The sequence below is a fragment of the Trichomycterus rosablanca genome, chromosome 11, assembly GCF_030014385.1.
Source record: "Trichomycterus rosablanca isolate fTriRos1 chromosome 11, fTriRos1.hap1, whole genome shotgun sequence".
NCBI lineage: Eukaryota > Metazoa > Chordata > Actinopteri > Siluriformes > Trichomycteridae > Trichomycterus > Trichomycterus rosablanca.
In genome coordinates, this window is record NC_085998.1 from 39,221,143 (window position 1) to 39,245,155 (window position 24,013).

Consider the following 24,013-nt stretch of genomic DNA (forward strand, 5'->3'; position numbering starts at 1 on the left):
CTTATGTTAGGGTAAGCAAACATATTCTCTGCCAAATACCAAACAGTCTAGAACAACAAGCTGGTTCTAACTGGTAACAAGTACCAACTGGTTAGAGTGGTAAAGCTGGTATTTTAGACGGGTATTAGATACTGGTCAGGCTGAAGGAGCCTATCTGTCCAGACTGGAAGATCCAGCTAAACCAGGCAAAACCATCTTAGACCAGCCTAGACCAGTCCAACTCTATCTGTCCAAACTGGGAGACCAGCTAAACCAGACCAAACCTGCTACACCAGTCCAATACTATCTGTCCAGGCTGGAAAACCAGCTAAACCAGGCCAATCAGTTTAGACAGGCTAGACCAGTTCAACACTATCTGTCCAGGTTAGGAGACCAGCTAAACCAGTCTACTACTATGTGTCCAGGCTGGAGATCAACTAAACCAGACCACACCAGCACATGTGGCTCTTTTTTCCAGTATAATTATCCAATATAATCATCAAACCACAAAGAAAATGTAAAATCACACGTTTGTGTTGGTCTCTGTTTAAATGATGAGAGAAAATTATTTATTTATTATTATTATTTATTTACCACAGATTAGCCACCTGGCTACGTGCGTGTGCCTCAGCAACCGGCGCGAGTTCCCCAATTTTTTCCGCACCATCCCCAGTGACATGTACCAGGCTCGTACCATGGCTCAGCTCGCCAAGCGTTTCGGATGGACCTGGGTCGGCGCCGTGGTGGCAAACAACGACTACGGCCTTCTCGCGGTGCAGGCTTTCCAGGAAGAGACGAGGGGTACGGGGATCTGCCTGGCGTTCGTGAGCACCATCCTCCGGGAGAGGTTAGCCAAAGACGTGGCGAGCGCCGCGTCCGCCGTGGAGAGGTCAAACGCTCGGGTGATCATGATATTCGCCCTGGACGTGGACGTGGAGGCGTTCCTCACCGAGCTCGTCCGGAGGAACGTGACGGGCCGCCAGTTCCTGGCCAGCGAAATTTGGAGTACCAGCGGCAATCTGTTAAACAACCCCAAGCTCGCGGGCATTGCTCAGGGCACACTGGGCGTGGCTATCAGGAGTGCGCGCATCCCGGGATTCGAGAAGCACCTTCAGCAGCTACATCCCTCCCGGTACCCCACAGACTCCTTCCTGCGGGTTTTGTGGAAGAAGCTGTTCGGCTGCGGTCCGGATCAGGAACCCGCGCCGGACTCTCAGGGGGGTCTGCCGGCCTGCAGGGGGACGGAGAGTCTGCAGGGGGTTCAGAGCAGTTTTACAGACGTCTCCGCCCTCAGAGCCACCTACAACGTGTACCTGGCGGTTTACGCAGCGGCGCATGCTCTTCACTCTCTGCTGGACTGCGCGGCTCCTGAAAGCTCAAATCCTGACGGGACGCCGAGCTGCTCGTCTCCAGATCTGATCTCCAGTAAACAGGTGACCTGGTTTAATAATTTAAATTAAGATGTACAGTGTATCACAAAAGTGAGTACACCCCTCACATTTCTGCAAATATTTTATTATATCTTTTCATGGGACAACACTATAGACATGAAACTTGGATATAACTTAGAGTAGTCAGTGTACAGCTTGTATAGCAGTGTAGATTTACTGTCTTCTGAAAATAACTCAACACACAGCCATTAATGTCTAAATAGCTGGCAACATAAGTGAGTACACCCCACAGTGAACATGTCCAAATTGTGCCCAAATGTGTCGTTGTCCCTCCCTGGTGTCATGTGTCAAGGTCCCAGGTGTAAATGGGGAGCAGGGCTGTTAAATTTGGTGTTTTGGGTACAATTCTCTCATACTGGCCACTGGATATTCAACATGGTACCTCATGGCAAAGAACTCTCTGAGGATGTGAGAAATAGAATTGTTGCTCTCCACAAAGATGGCCTGGGCTATAAGAAGATTGCTAACACCCTGAAACTGAGCTACAGCATGGTGGCCAAGGTCATACAGCGGTTTTCCAGGACAGGTTCCACTCGGAACAGGCTTCGCCAGGGTCGACCAAAGAAGTTGAGTCCACGTGTTCGGCGTCATATCCAGAGGTTGGCTTTAAAAAATGGACACATGAGTGCTGCCAGCATTGCTGCAGAGGTTGAAGACGTGGGAGGTCAGCCTGTCAGTGCTCAGACCATACGCCGCACACTGCATCAACTCGGTCTGCATGGTCGTCATCCCAGAAGGAAGCTGACGCACAAGAAAGCCCGCAAACAGTTTGCTGAAGACAAGCAGTCCAAGAACATGGATTACTGGAATGCCCTGTGGTCTGACGAGACCAAGATAAACTTGTTTGGCTCAGATGGTGTCCAGCATGTGTGGCGGCGCCCTGGTGAGAAGTACCAAGACAACTGTATCTTGCCTACAGTCAAGCATGGTGGTGGTAACATCATGGTCTTGGGCTGCATGAGTGTTGCTGGCACTGGGGAGCTGCAGTTCATTGAGGGAAACATGAATTCCAACATGTACTGTGACATTCTGAAACAGAGCATGATCCCCTCCCTTCGAAAACTGGGCCTCATGGCAGTTTTCCAACAGGATAACGACCCCAAACACAACCTCCAAGATGACAACTGCCTTGCTGAGGAAGCTGAAGGTAAAGGTGATGGACTAAACCCAATTGAGCACCTGTGGCGCATCCTCAAGTGGAAGGTGGAGGAGTTCAAGGTGTCTAACATCCACCAGCTCCGTGAAGTCATCATGGAGGAGTGGAAGAGTATTCCAGTAGCAACCTGTGCAGCTCTGGTGAATTCCATGCCCAGGAGGGTTAAGGCAGTGCTGGATAATAATGGTGGTCACACAAAATATTGACACTTTGGGCACAATTTGGACATGTTCACTGTGGGGTGTACTCACTTATGTTGCCAGCTATTTAGACATTAATGGCTGTGTGTTGAGTTATTTTCAGAAGACAGTAAATCTACACTGCTATACAAGCTGTACACTGACTACTCTAAGTTATATCCAAGTTTTAGTTCTATAGTGTTGTCCCATGAAAAGATATAATAAAATATTTGCAGAAATGTGAGGGGTGTACTCACTTTTGTGATACACTGTATGTTTGTTTATTCAACTTTTTAAAGCCCAGTTTTGTTACTGAACTTCACCTGTGCACTCCGGCGCCCTCTGGCTGTCTGATGACTCTGCTGCACCACTCGAGCGGCCCATCTAAGATTTCCCTTACCTGCAAAATGACCCCCAAAATGTCTCATTGTTAGCTGCCAGCCAGTTAGCATTGTGCTAATAGTTATGTTCTGTTTTATTCTGTTTTGTTAACTTCTGTTCTTTTCTGTTATGTTTTGTTCTGGTTTGTTCTGGTCTTTTGTTACATTATGTTCTGTTGTGTTGTGTTCTCTTCTTTTCTGTTCTCTTTTTTTCTGTTCTGCTCTGTTTTGTTCTGTTTTATTCTGTTCTGGTTTATTCTGTTTTGTTCTGTTTTCTTCTTTTCTGTTCTGTTTTGCTATGTTCTGTTCTCTTCTTTTCTACTCTGCTCTATTCTGTTTTGTTCTGTTCGGTTATTTTCTGTTACATTATGTTCTGCTCTGTTCTTCTATATTCTCTTCTGTTCTGTTCTGTTCTTTTTTGTTCTTGTCTGGTTACCTGAGTTTGTTAGCCCATTCTAAAACCAAAGGCAATAAAAGAGTCCCCACCTCTCTTGTGGCTATAACAGCCTCCACTCTTCTAACAGAGCTTTCCAGAAGATTTTAAAGTGTGCCTGTGGGGATCCATGCAGTCAAATGAGCATCTGTGAGATGAGAAAGCTTAACTTGCACTCGAACCTAAATGTGTTCAGGTGCTTATGGGTTCAGTTCTGTGTTATTAGTTTTATTTATGTGTTTTTACACATTTATTAATGCACATTAATTACTTTAATGGCTCTGTGATGGTATTCCTGCCCTGCGCCCAATGTTCCCAGTGGACCCGGACCAGAATATAGTAGTTTATGAAAATAAAATAAAATAATTAGGGCTGTCGAAGTTAACGCGATAATAACGCATTAACGCAATCTCAATTTAACGCGATTATAAAAATTAGTGCCGTTAACGCAAATTCTAGTTCATGTTGAGACTTGACTGGTAGAACAAACGTTTTAATGTCGGACTTACCACCGTTTTTTATTTGCGGTTTGTTAACATAATGTAACCGAGCGTCGTAGTGTCGTAGTAATGCACTTGCATAATAAAGAAGCTGCCAGTCCTCCATTCACGTAACGCTAGGACGGACACTTAAAAATCCTCCTTTTGGAGTGAACTGGTTTCATTTTTGATCAATATTATTTACCATTGGCTCAGGTACATGTCAAAACAAATGCTTTGTATATCATTGGTTTAACAGCCTCATTTGACTCCTTATAGAGCTACCACTGGCCAATCGGAGAAGGTCCGCCCTCTAAATGCTAGTCTGTGATTGGGTGGTTGAATTTCGCCCGCCCTCTCTGTTTTGTAAACACCGCTACCTGAGTCAATCACTCAGCTCTCATGATCAGGAACGCGGTGAAAATGCCAAAAAGTAAACTTTTGAGGCAGCGATGAACGGACCTAAATATGAAAAGACACAACATTTAGTGAGTAAAACAGTCATTTGTTATATAATTCTTGCTTAAATTGGTCAAAAACTCTGTTATATGGGTTCTAAATTCATTCTGTGTGTTGCAGTAGCATGTCCCCCTGTTCCTAATATGATGTCCGGCTTTTTGGGGTGTAATGTCCTCCTTTTTGTTACTATGAATCTGGCCACCCTAGTCTAAACACACTCAGTTCGTGTAGAAACGTCCATTAAACCACTGGATAGTATTACTGCCTAGTATGTGAGTGAATAAAACAGTTTTCTCTTGTCCCAGCAGTTTTTAACATCAGTACATTTAGCATAAAATGTGTTCACCATTTTAACTGTAACATTTCACTTAAAAATCCTTCTTTTCTATAACATTTACACAGATTTTTTTTAATGCGATTAATCGCGATTAACTATATGAAATTCTGAGATTAATCGCGATTAAAATTTTTAATCGTTTGACAGCCCTAAAAATAATATAATATAATTAACGATATTTTGATTAAAACTGTCCTTTTTCTTTTCCTTTCAGCTCCTGGAGCAGCTTAAGCTGGTAAATTTCACCACGCCGTCAGGAGAGAAGTTTTATTTTCAGGATGGTGAGATACCAGCTGCCTATGACCTGGTGAACTGGCACAGAGGTTCTGGAGGGAGCCTGAAATACGTCCCTGTCGGGCGTCTGGAGGGGTCTGAGCTCATCGTTAACCAATCCGCTATCAGCTGGCCAGGAAACTCCAACAAGGTAAATATTGTAGGTAAAATGAGTTTGGGGTCACCCATCACTGCCAGTTTGCCCATGTTGGACCTCTGAGCACGACCCTTAACCTCAATGGATCAGGATTCAGTCATAACTGTAAAGCTGCTTTGGATAAGCGATTGTAATGACGATTTCTTTGCTTTTAATTATTTTAGGCGCTCGTGTCCATGTGCACCCCTGAATGCCCCCCGGGCACCCGTAAAGCCGTAAAGAAGGGTCTGCCAATCTGCTGCTTCGACTGCCTGCCGTGTGCCGACGGTGAATTCAGCAACGTCTCAGGTATCCAACATTTAAACCTGGTCGATTTGATACTGGGTCCTCACTGCAGGAAGGGTCTGGGTTCTATTGCCTGGTCGAGCGGCCAGGGTGGTGTCCATGAGGGTTTCCTCCGGGTGCTCCGGTTTCCTTTCACAAGTCCAAAGACCTGCAGTCAGGTTAATTGACGATGCTAGAACCCATGTGTCGAACACAAGACCCACAGCACCATCCTATTATGTTTTATTAACATTAGTCAGGTTCACAATGTGCTGCACTACAATTCCCAGCATGCACTGCAACATTATGTACTGTATATGGTTGAATTTGGGGGCAGCGTGGTGGCACTTAACAGCTCATCCAAGGCTGGAAATATTGAAGTGGATTCTTCATAAGTGCTGCATTTACGGCCTACGCGCCATGGTGTTGAGTCTGCTCTTCTGAAGGTGTCCAGTGATCTACTTTTAGTTGTTGATTCCGGAAAATGTGCTGTTTTAATTCTTTTAGACCTTAGTGCAGCCTTTGACACTGTCGACCATACTATCTTGTTAGATCGCCTACAGTATGTCGTTGGCATTAAGGGTACTGCACTGAGGTGGTTTGCTTCCTATCTGGAAAGCAGAACCTTCTCTGTTAAGATGGGTCAGTTTTCCAACCTTTCAGCGCCTGTTACATGTGGAGTACCCCAGGGCTCTATTTTGGGTCCTGTTTTGTTTTCATTATATATGCTTCCCCCTTGGGTCCATCTTTCAGAAGTATAAAATTCCTTATCACTGTTATGCAGATGACACCCAGTTTTATCTCCCACTAAAACCAGGAGATAATGGTTCTCTGAGTCTCATTTTTGATTGCTTGAGAGATAATAACAATTGGATGTCTAGGAACGTTCTTAATTTAAACCAAGACATAACCGATAATATTCTTTTTGGAAATCCTATTTCAGGAAGGGCCATAGCTAACGATCTGGGGCCATTAGCATCATATGTAAATAACAATGTAAAAAACCTGGGTGTCATTTTTGATCCCGCTCTTGTTGAGAAACAAGTGAATGCTGTTGTGAGAGCTGGTTTCTTTCAACTTAGGAACATTGCTAAAATGAAAAGTATTGTCTCTTTTAATGATTTGGAAACAGTAATTCATGCTTTTGTTTCCTCGCGTATCGATTTTTGTAATTCACTGTACTTGGGAATCGGTCAGTCAAGCTTGTCATGTCTACAGCTGGTCCAAAATCCAAAACGCGAGGCTCCTGACCGGTACCAAGAAAAGGGAGAGCATTACCCCCATACTTGCATCATTGCATTGGTTACCAGTTAAATATAGGATAGAATTTAAAGTTCTATTATTTGTTTTTAAGGCTTTACACGGATTGTCTCCGAGCTATATGGCTGACCTTCTCTGTGTTCACTCCACTCCACGAGCTCTACGATCTTCTAACCAGCTGCTCTTAGCTATTCCACGCTCTCAAATGAGGTTCAAGGGTGACAGGGCCTTTTCTGTAGCTGCCCCAAGACTCTGGAATAGACTCCCCACACAATAGATGCCTTTAAATCAAATGTAAAAAACTCATTTGTTTTCTTTGGCATTTGAGTCCTCTTATTGAACAGGTTTTTAAAATATTTGTTGGGTTGTCATAGCCATCTTTGTTTTAGTGGTTTTATTTTATTTATATGTTGGTGCGTATGTATGTTATTTTGTATGTATGTTAATGATTTGCTAAATGTTGCATAGTTGAGTGGTATTTATACTTGATTGTAATGTACAGCACTTTGGTTGACACACGTTGTCTTTTAAATGTGCTATAAAAATAAAGGTGACTTGACTTGACTTGCTGGCTGATCGATGGTTCTGCACAGAGACGGGGGATAACGGAGATCAGTGCGTGACTCTCCGTGCACGATACAGATCTCCGTATGAACCCGCCTGGTGCAGGGGGAAAGAAGCGGTCAGTACAGTTACGTATGACCATCCTCGGTGAGGAGTGGAGGTCTGCAGCAGTAGAGGAGATGAAATACGATCAGGGAATTGGATATGACTAAAACAGACACACTGTTATGTATTTTACAGGCTCGTTGGAATGTCACCGCTGCCCTTCTGAATTCTGGTCCAACAGTCCGAGGACTGCGTGCGTCCCCCGCGAGATTGAATTCCTCTCCTTCAACGACACCATGGGCGTGACCTTGGCGGCCGTCGCTGTGTCCGGCGCCGTCACCACGGCGGCCGTGTCGGTCGTCTTCCTTCGCCACCGACTGACCCCTATCGTCAAGGCCAACAACTCGGAGCTGAGCTTCCTGCTCCTGTTTTCGCTCAAGCTCTGCTTCCTGTGTGCGCTGGTGTTCGTGGGTCGCCCCTCGGCGTGGGCGTGCGGGGTGCAGCAGGTCGCCTTCGCCGTCAGCTTCGTCCTCTGCATCTCCTGCATTCTGGTCAAAACCATCGTGGTTCTGGTCGCGTTCCATTCGGTCCGGCCCGGATCGGCCGCCCTTCTGCAGTGGTTCGGACCGACCCAGCAGAGGGGGAGCGTCCTGTTCTTCACCTGCGTTCAGGTGATCATCTGTGTGACCTGGCTGTCCCTGAGTCCACCGCTTCCTCACCGCAGCTTCAGCGCTCAGGGTTCGAGGATCATCCTGGAGTGCATGTCCGGGTCCTTCCTGGGTTTCTCTCTGGTCCTGGGCTACATCGGCCTGCTGGCGGCCATCTGCTTCCTGCTGGCTTTCTTCGCCCGGAAGCTTCCGGACAATTTCAACGAGGCCAAATTCATCACCTTCAGCATGTTGATCTTCTGCGCCGTGTGGATCGCCTTCGTCCCGGCGTACGTCAGCTCTCCGGGGAAGTACAGCGTCGCCGTGGAGATATTCGCCATCCTGGCGTCCAGTTACGGACTTCTACTGTGTATATTCGGCCCCAAGTGCTACATCATTCTACTCAGACCAGAGAAGAACACCAAAAAATTCCTCATGGGGAAAACATAGAGGACAGCCAGAAATATGTGGACACCCGTTTTAATTACTGAATAAAAGAATAATATGACAAATTAAACAGTTTACAGCCTCAAAGTGACGTCCATGTGGATCCATGTGGATGGACTCCAGTGACCTGCACAGATTCTTGACCCCAACCCTAATAAACACCTTTGGGATGAATTGGAATGACTTCTGACGTCTGAATCTCATTAGCTCTATAATGTTGCACATTTTCTAACAGGGTTCGAATCCACTCGTCCTCTTAAAGGAAACATAGAGCGATCACTAATTTAAAGTTGGCGCCCCCTCGTGGTCAGTTCACCATTCATTTAGGTTTTATCACTAAACTTAATATTTTATATATACAGTATATAACTTAATAAACTCAATATTTTTATCTGATGTGTTTAATGTGGTTTGAATCCTTTTTTTTTTAATTACATCAATACTTAAGATAGAAATAAATATGAATAAGATTAATACGATATTTAAATGTGAGAGGAACGAGGGGAGCAGTTTGAAGATTCTGTGTTAAGAGCTGAATGATGGATTTACAACATTTACTGTTTTTAATTTGTTAACAATATTTATTGTTTTAATGTAACACATTGTTTATTATGTTCGGTGTGTAATGGGTTAAAATTTATGAAAAAATGTTAATAAAATATAAGTTAAAAAATCCCAACTTAAAACTCACCTTTTCAAGCTAGCCTACTACTAATCTTTGGAACTTGATTGGTACTACTACCCCAATATTTGTTTAACAGTGATTACATTTGACTGTTTAGAGATCGTATTGATTTTATTGGTGAGTTTGTACTGATTTTTTATTTTTATTTTATTGTATTGATTTTATTGTATTTATCTTTATTGATTTTTCTATTAGATTTTAATGGTTTATTGATGTCTGTTACTTTCTTGCTTTTGTAAGGCGTCCTTGAGTGTTTTGAAAGGCGCCATAAATAAAATGGATTATTATTATTATTATTATTATTATTAAAATGGCCAACAGAGTCAAAAATATTTAAAGCAGTATCATTGTTTCTGATCCCAAAACTGACCCCTGTGGAACACCATACTTTACTCTTGTAGTTTCTGAGTATTTATTAGTCCTTTTAAAATCCTTTAACACCTCCTGTATTTTCTATTTCAAATGCTGCACTAGATCTAATAGAACAAGAAAAAATATAAGAAAAGTTTTCATGTAAATAAGAACAGAACTGTTTAGAGACTTTGTCTAAAATCTTGGGGACAAAAGGAAGGTTTAAAATTGGCCTGTAATTACACAGAGCTTTTAGGGCCCTTGGTGAACAAGTCAGTGCCACTAGTCAAATGGCCTATCAGAATCGTTCTGCCCTTGATACGCTTTATTATACACTATATTGCCCTCACACACATATGAACTTGAGTGACTCCCATTCTTAATCCACAGGGTTTAATATGATGTCGCCACCCTTCGCAGCTATAACAGCTTCAACTCTTCTGGGAAGGCTTTCCACAAGGTTTAGGAGTGTGTTTATGGGAATTTTTGACCGTTCTTCCAGAAGCGCATTTGTGAGGTCAGACACTGATGTTGGACGAGAAGGCCTGGCTCACAGTGTCCACTCTAATTCATCCCAAAGGTGTTCTGTCGGGTTGAGGTCAGGACTCTGTGCAGGCCAGTCAAGTTCCTCCACACCAAACTGGCTCGTCCACGTCTTTATGGATCTTGTGCTTTGTGCACTGGTGCGCAGTCATGTTGGAACAGGAAGGGGCCATCCCCAAACTGTTCCCACAAAGTTGGGAGCATGAAATTGTCCAGAATCTCTTTGTACCGCCAAACCCAGACTCGTCCTTTGGATCGCCAGACGGAGAGGCGTGATTCGTCACTCCAAAGAACACGTCTCCACTGCTCTAGAGTCCAGCAGCGGTGTGCTTTACACCATGCGCTTAGTGATGTAAGGCTTGGATGCAGCTGCTCGGCCATGGAAACCCATTCCATAAAGCTCTACACACTGTTCTTGAGCTCATCTTAAGGCCACATGAAGTTTGGAGGTCTGTAGTGATGGACTCTGCAGAAAGTTGGTGACCTCTGCCCACTATGTTCCTCAGCATCCGCCGACCCGCCCTGTCATTTTACGTGGTAACACTTGGTGGCTGAGTTGCCGTCGTTCCCAATCGCTTCCACTTTGTTATAATAGCACTGACAGTCGACTGTGGAATATTTAGTAGCAACTGGACTTGTTGTACAGGTGGCATCACGGTACCATGCTGGAATTCACTGAGCTCCTGAGAGCGACCCGTTCTTTCACTAATGTGTGTAGAAGCAGTCTGCGTGCCGAGGTGCTCGGTTTTATACACCTGTGGCCATGAAGTGATTGGAACACCTGAATGCAATGATTTGGACGGGTGAGTGAATACTTTTGGCAATATGTGATGTTCAGGTGTTCGGCGTCCACAAACATTGACGTCAGTATGGCACCTATTAATCGTTTCTCCCTAAATAATCAGCTCACCCTTCACCCCCCTGAATTTCACCTCTCCTCACCTGTGTAATTGCTGTGTACTGAGCAATTAGCTCTAATCTGGACCGGTGGGTACGAGGTGGTTTGGAGCACCCGGGTCCAATTTGGTCCGTGTTTTTCTTCTGCTCTCTCAGGACGTTTTGGGGTTTAAATATCCACACCAGGTACAACATCCTGTCAGAGTAAAGCAGAGCAGCGTGCCAGGGCAGCACCGGAGCCCCCCCATGGCTGCTGCCGTGTTCACCCTGTGTTTGCCCTCGCTGGCGTTATTACTGTGGGTGTCGTGTGAGGCATCCGAACCGGAGAGGTGCGCGTACCTGGATGGAGCGAAGCATCTGGACAACGTCGGGCTCTATCAGGACGGTGACGTGGTCATCGGGGCGGTCTTCAACGTCTTCGTCCTGCCACCCGCTCTCGATCTGAGCTTCACCCGGGAACCGTACCTGCCCCCCTGCTCAGAGTAAGTGCGTCTCCATCCACCGTGGTTTCGGCTCCTTCAGGAATAATAATAACGGTGATTTTCTCGCAGGATCTGTTCACAGGTGAACCTGAACCACACTAAATATCTGAGCCAGGGTTTCCAAAAGCATCGTAAACGTTTATTATTTCAGATCAGATGGTAGAAAGACCTTCATGCTACGATGCTTTTGGGATTCTCAGCTCTGATTGTGATTTGATTTTATGGATTTTCTGACTATTCAGGCGCTCACGTCGACAATTTTACACCATAATAGAATATAAAAGGTGATACTAAATGAACTGACCTTTCAGCCCAAATGCAGATGTGATTAAATTGTTTTATTGTGATTGAAATGTTATCAAGGGATGTTTGTGATGATTTAATAACTTCTGCAATAGTTGTTTTAATGTGATCAAGTAACTTTGAAGTTTGATCTCTTTAAGTTTGTATTTGCTATAAATTCACTCACAATGTGCTTGACAACACTTGCATTTATTTGCGTTGAGTGCTAAATATGGTCAAAATGACCAGAGGAATCTTCTCCAGTGGTCAGAGGTAACAAGAAACGTTGGGTTTACTTTTAGACCTTGGTGAGAGACCACTGTTTGTGTTCGTATTAATGTACTGGCTCTTTCAAAATGTATTCCAAGCTTTAAACAATCTATTATTACTAACAAGGAATTCATCAGACACAATCATAACAAAATGATTTTATTTGTAATGATAATAAAAAAAAACTTAAATGAATTGAACTAAAAATCTAATTAAATCTAATCAAGGTTTATTTGTCACATACAGAGTCATACACGGTACAACTGGCAGTGAAATGCTTTTGTGACTGCTCAGCCACAGTAATTACAGAAGTAAACAAAGTAGACAAAAATATATATTATACAATATATAAAATTAAGAAAGAGCTTAAATATAATTTAAAAATAAAAGTAATTTAAAGTGAACCGATTGTGTGAAAGTGTTGAACTGTGAACAGTTGTGCAAGAACTTTACATAATATTGATCTATTATTGTGCAACATGATGCAATATACAATGTGAATATCGTACACAGATACAAATTTATATACACACATAGAACTGTATACATGCATATACCTATATACACATACATACGTATATATCTATATATACTCATATAGACATGGGTAGCACTGTCCCTCACAGCAAGGACCTGGGTTCGTCTCCCCAGCCGGGCAGCCAGGGTTTTCCTCGTGTCCATGTGAATTTCCTTCCACAGTACAAAGACGTGCAATCAGATAAAATATTTATAATTCTTAAAGGAATTATAATATGAAGCTATAAAACTTATATCCAACCCATAGTTCTATAGAAATTATATCTATATAAAGTGATGAACTTGCTTTGGGATTCAACATGTTGAACTCATTGCGTTTCGCTCAGTAATGATCAGAATGTCTGTTGGCTGGTGGAAGCAAATTCACTCACAATGCGCTTGACAACTTGCGTATTTATTTGCTTTAATTAAAGTTAAGCTAAAATTAAGTCTTATATAGCAGTGTTGTTAAAAATAGTCAAAAATAAACATAAAGTAAACATTATTACTTTTAACAAGCCTTTCTCCATCATCCTATTGCTAACCCTAGAGTTGCTCTCAGGACAGAACTATGTGAGAGCTGCTCCGGCATTCTAAAACATTCCTGCCATATTAACAACTTCTCTGGAACCGACGGTCATCTCTCTGTCTTCGTCTCTGCTCAGATTTCAGGAGGGTCACGTCCAGTGGGTCCAGGCTCTCGTCTTTGCCGTGGAGGAGATCAACAGGAACGGCTCGTTGTTGCCGGGGGTGCGACTGGGTTACCGTATCATGGACAGCTGCGGGCGGTACCCGTTCAGCCTGAGAGCGGTCATGTCCATGATCAGCGGCGGGACGGACGCGTGTAAAAGCAGCCGACCGGCCAAGGTCATCATAGGAGACTCGTCTTCCACGCAGGCCATGATTCTGTCCAGAGCCCTGAGTCCACTGCACGTACCCATGGTGAGGTCCTATAAAATATGATCCTACTGGCCACTTTAATGGGAACACTGGTACTGGGGTGGGGGTTCAGGTTCTGAACAACAAGCTGGTTCTAGCTGGTGACAAGTACCAACTGGTGAGATAGAGATTAGATACTGGTCAGGCTGAAGGACCAGCTGAGACCAGTCCAAGACTATCTGTCCAGGTTGGGAAGCCAGCTAAACCAGGTCAAACCAACTCAGACCAGCCCAACAATATTTGTCCAGGCTGGAGACCAGCCAAACCAGAGCTAACCAGCTTAGACCACCTTGACCAGTTCAACACTAACTGTTCAGGCTTTAAACCAACTAAACCAGGAAAAACATAGACCAGCTAGACCAGTCCAGCACTATCTGTCCAGGCTAGAAGACGGGGTCAAACCATCTTAGACCAGCTAGACCAGTCCAACACCATCTGTTCAGGCTGGGAGACCAGCTAAACCAGGCCAAACCAGTTTAGACAGGCTTTTTCCAGTATAATTATCCAATATAATCATCAAACCACAAAGAAAATGTAAAATCACACGTTTGTGTTGGTCTCTGTTTAAATGATGAGAGAAAATTATTTATTTATTATTATTATTATTTATTTACCACAGATTAGCCACCTGGCTACGTGCGTGTGCCTCAGCAACCGACGCGAGTTCCCCAATTTTTTCCGCACCATCCCCAGTGACATGTACCAGGCTCGTACCATGGCTCAGCTGGCCAAGCGTTTCGGCTGGACCTGGGTCGGCGCCGTGGTGGCTAAAAGCGACTACGGCCTTCTCGCGGTGCAGGCTTTCCAGGAAGAGACGAGGGGTACGGGGATCTGCCTGGCGTTCGTGAGCACCATCCTCCGGGAGAGGTTAGCCAAAGACGTGGCGAGCGCCGCGTCCGCCGTCGAGAGGTCAAACGCTCGGGTGATCATGATATTCGCCCTGGACGTGGACGTGGAGGCGTTCCTCACCGAGCTCGTCCGGAGGAACGTGACGGGCCGCCAGTTCCTGGCCAGCGAAATTTGGAGTACCAGCGGCAATCTGTTAAACAACCCCAAGCTCGCGGGCATTGCTCAGGGCACACTGGGCGTGGCTATCAGGAGTGCGCGCATCCCGGGATTCGAGAAGCACCTTCAGCAGCTACATCCCTCCCGGTACCCCACAGACTCCTTCCTGCGGGTTTTGTGGAAGAAGCTGTTCGGCTGCGGTCCGGATCAGGAACCCGCGCCGGACTCTCAGGGGGGTCTGCCGGCCTGCAGGGGGACGGAGAGTCTGCAGGGGGTTCAGAGCAGTTTTACAGACGTCTCCGCCCTCAGAGCCACCTACAACGTGTACCTGGCGGTTTACGCAGCGGCGCATGCTCTTCACTCTCTGCTGGACTGCGCGGCTCCTGAAAGCTCAGATCCTGACGGGACGCCGAGCTGCTCGTCTCCAGATCTGATCTCCAGTAAACAGGTGACCTGGTTTAATCATCTAAGATGTATGTTTGTTTATTCAACTTTTTAAAGTCCAGTTTTGTATAAGAAACTTCCTCGGCCGAGGAGGGCAGCAGGTTAGTGTATACCTGGTCCATCTTTACAATGCAGTGGTGATTTCCTACAGACGGCAGCAGCACATACGGAGGGGTGCTGTACTTCTCTACCACCTGTTCCACTAATGTTTCCAGTGGACCCAGACCAGAATATAGTGGTTTATACTTTTTTTCTTTTTCTTTCAGCTCCTGGAGCAGCTTAAGCTGGTAAATTTCACCACGCCATCAGGAGAGAAGTTTTATTTTCAGGATGGTGAGATACCAGCTGCCTATGACCTGGTGAACTGGCACAGAGGTTCTGGAGGGAGCCTGAAATACGTCCCTGTCGGGCGTCTGGAGGGGTCTGAGCTCATCGTTAACCAATCCGCTATCAGCTGGCCAGGAAACTCCAACAAGGTAAATATTGTAGGTAAAATGAGTTTGGGGTCACCCATCACTGCCAGTTTGCCCATGTTGGACCTCTGAGCACGACCCTTAACCCTCAATGGATCAGGATTCAGTCATAACTGTAAAGCTGCTTTGAATTTTAATAAGGATTTTTTTGCTTTTAATTATTTTAGGCGCTCGTGTCCGTGTGCACCCCTGAATGCCCCCCGGGCACCCGTAAAGCCGTAAAGAAGGGTCTGCCAATCTGCTGCTTCGACTGCCTGCCGTGTGCCGATGGTGAATTCAGCAACGTCTCAGGTATCCAACATTTAAACCTGGTCGATTTGTAACTGGGTCCTCACTGCAGGAAGGGTCTGGGTTCTATTGCCTGGTCGAGCGGCCAGGTTCGTTGCCATGTGGGTTTCCTCCGGGTGCTCCGGTTTCCTTCCACAAGTCCAAAGACCTGCAGTCAGGAAGATTGGAGCTGCTAGAACCCATGTGCTAATTCTATTATATTTTATTAACATTAGTCAGGTTCACAATGTGCTGCACTACAATTCCCAGCATGCACTGCAACATTATGTACTGTATATGGTTGAATTTGGGGGCAGCGTGGTGGCACTTAACAGCTCATCCAAGGGTGGAAATAATAAAGTGGATTCCTCATAAGTGCTGCAGTTACTCCCTCTGCTGGCTAATCGATGGTTCTGCACAGAGACGGGGGATAACGGAGATCAGTGCGTGACTCTCCGTGCACGATACAGATCTCCGTATGAACCCGCCTGGTGCAGGGGGAAAGAAGCGGTCAGTACAGTTACGTATGACCATCCTCGGTGAGGAGTGGAGGTCTGCAGCAGTAGAGGAGATGAAATACGATCAGGGAATTGGATATGACTAAAACAGACACACTGTTATGTATTTTACAGGCTCGTTGGAATGTCACCGCTGCCCTTCTGAATTCTGGTCCAACAGTCCGAGGACTGCGTGCGTCCCCCGCGAGATTGAATTCCTCTCCTTCAACGACACCATGGGCGTGACCTTGGCGGCCGTCGCTGTGTCCGGCGCCGTCACCACGGCGGCCGTGTCGGTCGTCTTCCTTCGCCACCGACTGACCCCTATCGTCAAGGCCAACAACTCGGAGCTGAGCTTCCTGCTCCTGCTTTCGCTCAAGCTCTGCTTCCTGTGTGCGCTGGTGTTCGTGGGTCGCCCCTCGGCGTGGGCGTGCGGGGTGCAGCAGGTCGCCTTCGCCGTCAGCTTCGTCCTCTGCATCTCCTGCATTCTGGTCAAAACCATCGTGGTTCTGGTCGCGTTCCATTCGGTCCGGCCCGGATCGGCCGCCCTTCTGCAGTGGTTCGGACCGACCCAGCAGAGGGGGAGCGTCCTGTTCTTCACCTGCGTTCAGGTGATCATCTGTGTGACCTGGCTGTCCCTGAGTCCACCGCTTCCTCACCGCAGCTTCAGCGCTCAGGGTTCGAGGATCATCCTGGAGTGCATGTCCGGGTCCTTCCTGGGTTTCTCTCTGGTCCTGGGCTACATCGGCCTGCTGGCGGCCATCTGCTTCCTGCTGGCTTTCTTCGCCCGGAAGCTTCCGGACAATTTCAACGAGGCCAAATTCATCACCTTCAGCATGTTGATCTTCTGCGCCGTGTGGATCGCCTTCGTCCCGGCGTACGTCAGCTCTCCGGGGAAGTACAGCGTCGCCGTGGAGATATTCGCCATCCTGGCGTCCAGTTTCGGCCTCCTGCTGTGTATATTCGGCCCCAAGTGCTACATCATTCTACTCAGACCAGAGAAGAACACCAAAAAATTCCTCATGGGGAAAACATAGAGGACAGCCAGAAATATGTGGACACCCGTTTTAATCACTGAATAAAGGGATAATATGACAAATGAAACAGTTTACATCCAACTTGTCACAAAGTGACGTCCATGTAGATCCATGTGGATGAACTGCAGTGACCTGCACAGATTCTTGACCCCAACCCTAATAAACACCTTTGGGATGAATTGGAATGACTTCTGACGTCTGAATCTCATTAGCTCTATAATGTTGCACAGTTTTCTAACAGGGTTCGAATCCACTCGTCACCTTAAAGGAAACATCGATCGATCACTAATGAAAAGTTGGCGCCCCCTCGTGGTCAGTTCACCATTCATTTAGGTTTTATCACTAAACTTATTATAACTCAATATTTTTATCTGATGTGTTTAATGTGTTTTATATCCTTTTTTCCCCTTTAAATTACATCTATACTTAGGATAGAAATATATATGAATAAGATGAATAAGATATTTAAATGTTGTTGGTTGTGAGAGGAACGAGGGGAGCAGTTTGAAGATTCTGTGTTAAGAGCTGAATGATGGATTTACAACATTTACTGTTTTTAATTTATTAATATTTCACATGTACACGTTGATTATTATGTTTGATGTGTAATGTGTTAAAATAAATACAAAATGTTAATAAAATATAAGTTTAAATGGCCAACAGAGTCAAATTTCATATTTCAAGCAGCAACGTCGTGTCTGTATGTAACTTCATTCATTTATTTACTTAGTGTGTGTTTTACCACCACGTCATGCTGGTCAGGGTCACGGTGGGTCTGATTCATTTGGTAAAAGGCAGGAAACACCCCAGACAGGTTGCCAGTTCATCACAGATCAAACTTACACTCAAGGCAATTTATTTTATCTCCGGACTGCACGAGAAACTCCACACAGAAAGGACCTGGACCGCCCCGCCTGGGAATTGAACCCAGGACCTCTTCTTCAAACTTGCTTTTATATAAAGGAGATTAATTTATTTTTGACCCCAAACGGGCGGCACGGTGGCTCAGTGCAGCAAGAAGGTCCTGGGTTCGATTCCTAGGTGGGGCGTTCCTTTCTGTGTGGAGTTAGCATGTTCTCCCCGTGTCTGTGTGGGTTTTCCTCCAGGAGCTCCGGTTTCCTCCCACAGTCCAAAAACATGCCGTCAGGTTAATTGTAGACACTGTATTGCCCTATAGGTGAATGTGTGTGTGTGTGTGTGTGTGTGTTTGCCCTGCGATGGACTGGCGCCCTGTCTAGGGTGTTACTGTGTGCCTTGCGCCCATTGAAAAGCTGGGATAGACACCCCACCCCATCAGTGCTGATATGAACATGAACCAGACTGTGTACAGCGGGTGTTAAAAATAAAGACGTATTAAACAAATATTACATTAAAAATGATCAATACGTGTTTTTCTATCACTTTATTTAATAAAGATCATTTCAATATAAACTAAATCTGTAATATAAGGTTATTAATGTAAGAATAACTTATACACACACGTGTTATTGCTTTAAGTTTCTTAAACTTTACATTTTTAAAAATAAACCTAACATAAATAACACTATTAGATTTATTAGAAGGAGACATAAATTTTCCCCGTTATTTAGCCATGATGTTCTTTTTGGTGTTCTTCTCTGGTCTGAGTAGAATGATGTAGCACTTGGGGCCGAATATACACAGCAGAAGTCCGTAACTGGACGCCAGGATGGCGAATATCTCCACGGCGACGCTGTACTTCCCCGGAGAGCTGACGTACGCCGGGACGAAGGCGATCCACACGGCGCAGAAGATCAACATGCTGAAGGTGATGAATTTGGCCTCGTTGAAATTGTCCGGAAGCGTCCGGGCGAAGAAAGCCAGCAGGAAGCAGATGGCCGCCAGCAGGCCGATGTAGCCCAGGACCAGAGAGAAACAAACCATGGAGCCCACGCCACAGAGCAGGACCACCCGGGCCCCGAGCTCACCCCCCGCGCTCTCGGTGGGCGTCGGAGGCGCCAGGACCAGCCACAGCACGCAGATGCCCACCTGTACCAGCGTACACAGGAAGATGCCCGACCTCTGCTGGACCGGACCGAAGTAGCGCATCACGCTGGAGCCGGGCAGAGTCGCTCTGAAGGCCACCAGGACCACCACGGTCTTACTGAGCACACAGGCCAGGCACACCACGAAACTCACCCCGAACAAAGTGTGGCGCAGCATGCAGGACCACGAGGCCGGGCGCCCGATGAACGCCAGGGCGCACAGGAAGCAGAGCTTCAGGGAGAGTAAGAGGAGGAAGCTCAGCTCGGAGTTGTTGGCCCGGACCAGCGGCGTGTCCCGGTGGAGGAAGAAGGCGAGCAGGACGCCGACGGTCAGAGCGGCTCCAGAGACGGACAGCACGGAGAGGACCACGCCCATGTTATCCTGGAAGGACAGGAACTCGATGAGCATCGGGACGCACCTCGTGTGGTCGGCGTTGGACCAGAAACGCTTCGGACACTTCGTGCACTCGGTGGAGTCTAAAAATAAAAGAACCATCAGCAAGTCCAGATTTATTCAAGTTTAATAAAGCCACAATATTTAAGTTTTTCTTTTATTATTAATAAAATATATAAACATTTATAATCACATCTAATCATCTGAATACGTTTTTCTCTCTGGATGAGTTGACAGTTTGGGTTTTCTTCTCTACCTTGGCTAAAAGACCACTGTTCCATGTTTTATTGGGTGCAGTGAAAAGTAAAGTCTGTCTGTTTGTATATGGGCACAGAGAAGTCATCATCTATAGCAAATCAGTCACTAAAAACAAACTTTTGAAGGTCATGACACAAAGTCAATGATGTTGTACGACTCTCTACTTAAGCTTAGGTGCCAAATGTAGATTTTTAACCCAGGATCTTTCTTTCTTTCTTTCTTTCTTTCTTTCTTTCTTTCTTTCTTTCTTTCTTTCTTTCTTTCTTTCTTTCTTATTCTTTATGTATTTATTTTTCTTTTTACTATTTATTGATTCATTTAATCATTATTTATTTTTAATTTTTTTATTCATTATTTATTTATTTATTTTTCTTTGGAAATTTTTTCTTTCTTAATTTTTCTTTTTTATTCTTAATTTTTTATTTATTTTTTATTAATATATTTATTTTTCTTTCTTTTTTATTCTTTATTTATTTTTTCATTTTTTATTCTTTCTTTCTTTCTTTCTTTCTTTCTTTCTTTCTTTCTTTCTTTCTTTTTATTCTTTCTTTATTTATTTTTCTTTTTATTCTTTCTTTTATTATTTTTTCTTTTTTATTCGTTATTTTATTTATTTTTCTTTTGAAATGTTTTCTTTCTTTTTCTTTCTTTTTTATTCTTTATTTATTCATTTTTTTTTATTTTTTTTTTAAATTTTTAAATTTTTCTTTATTTATTTCCTTTCTTTCTTTATTTAATCATTTTCCTTTCTTTCTTAGCATTAGAATTTAACTACATATGCAGTAAAGAATAAAACAGTTGGGTGGCACGGTGGGTTTCACTGTCAGCTCACAGAAGAAAGGATCTGATTCTTGGTTTGATTGGGTCCTTTCAGTGTGGAGTTTGCATGTGTTCCCTGTGTCATGTGGGTTTCCTCCGGGTGCTCCGGTTTTCTCCCACAGTCCAAAAACATGCAGTCAGAAAAAACTAGAGATACTAGAAATTACCCTAAGTGTGAATGTGTGTGTTTTGTGATGAACTGGCAACCCGTCTGTAGTGATTCCTGCATTTTACCAAATAAATCAGACCCACTGTGACCCTGACCAGGATAAATCATCAGTAAAACAGACAGTGAATGAATGAATGAATAACGTCCTGTATCCCGGGTGGATGTTCAGTACCTGTGGTGTTGCTGATCTCTCCTAATGCGCAGGGTATACAGTCGTAACAGCAGATGGGTTTTCCTTTCTGCACGGCCTTCCTGGTGCCCGGTGGGCAGCTCTCACTGCATACGGACACGGGCACCTGAAACAAAGGGAAAGATAAACGTTTTCAAAAAATTTACTGGTCACACTGGACACAGGGCATTAACACACACGGGACAGGATGCCAGTCTGTCACAGGGCATCACATGCTCACCCATCGAATCAATCACTCACACCCAGCGGGCAATCTAGAGTCTCCAAACTCCAAAACCCCAAATACAGAGCAACATTTCACACATATCATTACATACATTTCTCTCACACAGTGTGTAGACGTGAGATCCGAACCCAGGTCTCCGGGGACGATGCTGCTCTGAGACACCTACTCCAACTCCTCTACTGTTTAACAGACAGGCTTGTAATGATGCTATCAACACTAAACAGGGGAGCAAAGGGACCTCTGTACCCGGGGGAGCCCAAAATGAAGTCCCACACACACACACACACACACACACACACACACACACACACACACACACACACACACACACCTTCATACACCAGCCCTGTTTACACAAGCGTTTGATTAATTTAATAAATTTAATTAATAAATACAAACATATTACAAGTGCAGATGCTATTTACTTGAATAAAGTGTCAAAAGTATGTGGACACCCTTCCAAATGACTAAGTTTAGGTTTTACCACCACATCCAACACATGCGAACAGATGTACCAGCATCCTCACCTTGTCCCCCAGTCCTCCTCCCCAGAACACCTTTGTGAGGTCTAGCTGAAAGTCCTGTTCTGGTCCTTTTGCTACGTCAAACTGACCTACTTTGACGAACTCCACCTTCCCTTCGGCGCCCACGTGCCAGTTTATAATGTCGTACGAAGCGGACGGATCCCCGTTCTCATCGAAGAAGACCTTCTCACCCACGGGCGTGGTGAACTCCACCGTCTTCAGGTAGTGCAAGAGCTAAAATAAATAAATACATAAATAAATAAATAAAACACAACGTGACGCACCATTGCACCAAAAAATTAAATAATATAATATATTTCACACTGTCCACAGTCAAGTGAGCTTTAATTACCATGAGCACAGAGGCTGCTGTACAGGAAATGCCGAATATTAAGGTGCCAATTTGTGCTGCATCTTCCATTATTTTCTCATAACACAGTAACTGTTAGGCTTCCCTTCCTGACCCTGAAAGGAGCCCACTCTTCCATGTACATCCTGTTCATATTGGCCACTAAATTAATAATCAAAGCTGCTGTGTGTATATTTTTTAGCCAGGATATTTTAAAAAAGATGGTGTAGCGTTCTAGCCCACAACCACTGAGATCCGGGTTCGAATCTCGGCTTTGCTTTGTGGTTGTGAGGTTGGAGGTAAAGAACTCACGACCCTGACCAGGATCAAGCAGCGTTTAAGTCACAGAAACCAAAAAATAAAAGATCAAGATCCCTCGGGTTCTTTATACATTTCACTTAATATTATTATTATTTTACCTGTTTGGGTTTTATTGGTTTGATCTCTGGACACTCTCCGTTCTCAAACGGTCCTTTCCCGGGTTCACAATCCATCATGTCCTGTATAGCATTCGCAACAGCGTAAACCGCCTTGTACACGTTATAACTAATGTCAAAGTAGGTCTGACCAGGTTCCTCCACCTTCTCCAGCCCAGTACACTGTGGTTTTAGAGGTTTTGATTCTGTTTGCTCCCCGAATCTGCACCCAAAAAAATCCTCCCAGAGATTTCTCACTAACGAGTCGTTTAGATGTATCTCCAGGCTCAGCTGTGTCATATAGGAGCCCAGTCCCTGGATATCCACCCGTCCTATGGCAAAACCAAGGGTGCCCGCCAGGGAGGTACCACTAAATGAGGTATAGTGGGTGGAGGTGCTCCAGGCTTCAGTAGCTATCCACTGCCTGCCAGTGGCGTTCATTTTTATCGCCTCCCTCAGCAAGGCTTCCACGTCCAGACTGATTGCGATCATCACCACGACCTGAGCCCTGGACGTCTGGATTCTCTCCACGATACGCCGAATCCGGCTCGGCGCGTGAGATTTGGGGATGACCTCGAAGTAGTCCACGCACACGGCCGAACCCTGCAGTTCCTTCAGCAGGTGCTGGACGCCACTTTTTCCGTACACATCATCTCCGGAGACGACCCCGATCCAGGTCCAGCTCATGAGGTGCAGCAGACGGGCGATGGCTTTGGCTTGGAAGGCGTCGCTGGGGACGGTGCGCAGGAAGGTCGGGTACCTGGTGCGGTCGCTGAGGCACGCGCAGGATGCGAAGTAGCTGATCTGGAGACAAAAGAACATGAGTAAACAACCTTACCATTAAAGGTAAATGGGTAATCACAGTATGGTATAATTTGCCACCTACCATGGGAATATTAAAAACACCCAGTGTATCAGCCACCACCATGGAGGCAGAGGAGCGGGCATCACCGATAATGACCGGGACCTTCGGAGCCTTGGTGCACCGTTCCCCGGACACGTTCTCATCTTGTCCTGTCACCATGGCCAGCGCGGCGCTCAGGGTGGTCGCCTCTGCCAGGCAGGTATCTGCAGCCAGGTATCCCAGCGTGAGGTTGGGCAGCAGGACCGGGTCCGCGTTGATTTCCTTCACAGCAAAGATCATAGTCTGGAGCCAGCGGTACGACCGCAATCCAAAACTAGGAGGTTTGAGAAGGTTGGTTAGAATTTCATATTATATAAACAAATAAAGATAGAGACAAATACAGACAAAGCTCACCTCTGACAGCGGCCGCCGTCGACCCTGCGCGTGAACGCGTGGTCGGGTTCAGGAGCCGAGACGTAAACCGGAAACAGACCCCCGATAATCACGTCGCCTTCCTTATACAAGCTTCCAGAGACCGGCCTCGTCTGCAGGGTGCAAGAGAGTCCCGCAGAGCGCACCCAGACCGGCCCGGAGAGGAGCCCCAGCACCCACAGCCAGACACC

General features: G+C 45.3%; 3 protein-coding genes across 3 annotated transcripts; 2 read left to right on the forward strand and 1 right to left on the reverse strand.

Annotated features, from left to right (window-relative positions):
* The first annotated feature begins 530 nt into the window (after nt 1-530).
* On the forward strand, nt 531-8,864 carry LOC134323402 (extracellular calcium-sensing receptor-like). The gene is made up of 4 exons (XM_063004930.1): nt 531-1,412; nt 5,068-5,277; nt 5,448-5,571; nt 7,612-8,864. Exons 1-4 carry the CDS (start codon nt 531-533, stop codon nt 8,511-8,513), a joined length of 2,118 nt encoding a protein of 705 aa, XP_062861000.1. The 3' UTR covers nt 8,514-8,864.
* Nucleotides 8,865-11,232: 2,368 nt separating this feature from the next.
* LOC134322961 (extracellular calcium-sensing receptor-like) lies at nt 11,233-17,198 on the forward strand. The gene is made up of 6 exons (XM_063004368.1): nt 11,233-11,468; nt 13,202-13,478; nt 14,095-14,928; nt 15,191-15,400; nt 15,565-15,688; nt 16,297-17,198. Exons 1-6 carry the CDS (start codon nt 11,233-11,235, stop codon nt 17,196-17,198), a joined length of 2,583 nt encoding a protein of 860 aa, XP_062860438.1.
* Nucleotides 17,199-18,779: 1,581 nt separating this feature from the next.
* LOC134323403 (extracellular calcium-sensing receptor-like) lies at nt 18,780-23,705 on the reverse strand. The gene is made up of 5 exons (XM_063004931.1): nt 23,433-23,705; nt 22,550-23,350; nt 21,785-22,015; nt 21,014-21,137; nt 18,780-19,678 (listed from the first exon to the last, which is right to left on the reverse strand). The coding sequence occupies exons 1-5, from the start codon at nt 23,688-23,690 to the stop codon at nt 18,780-18,782; spliced, it is 2,313 nt and encodes a 770-aa protein (XP_062861001.1). The 5' UTR covers nt 23,691-23,705.
* Nucleotides 23,706-24,013: the final 308 nt, after the last annotated feature.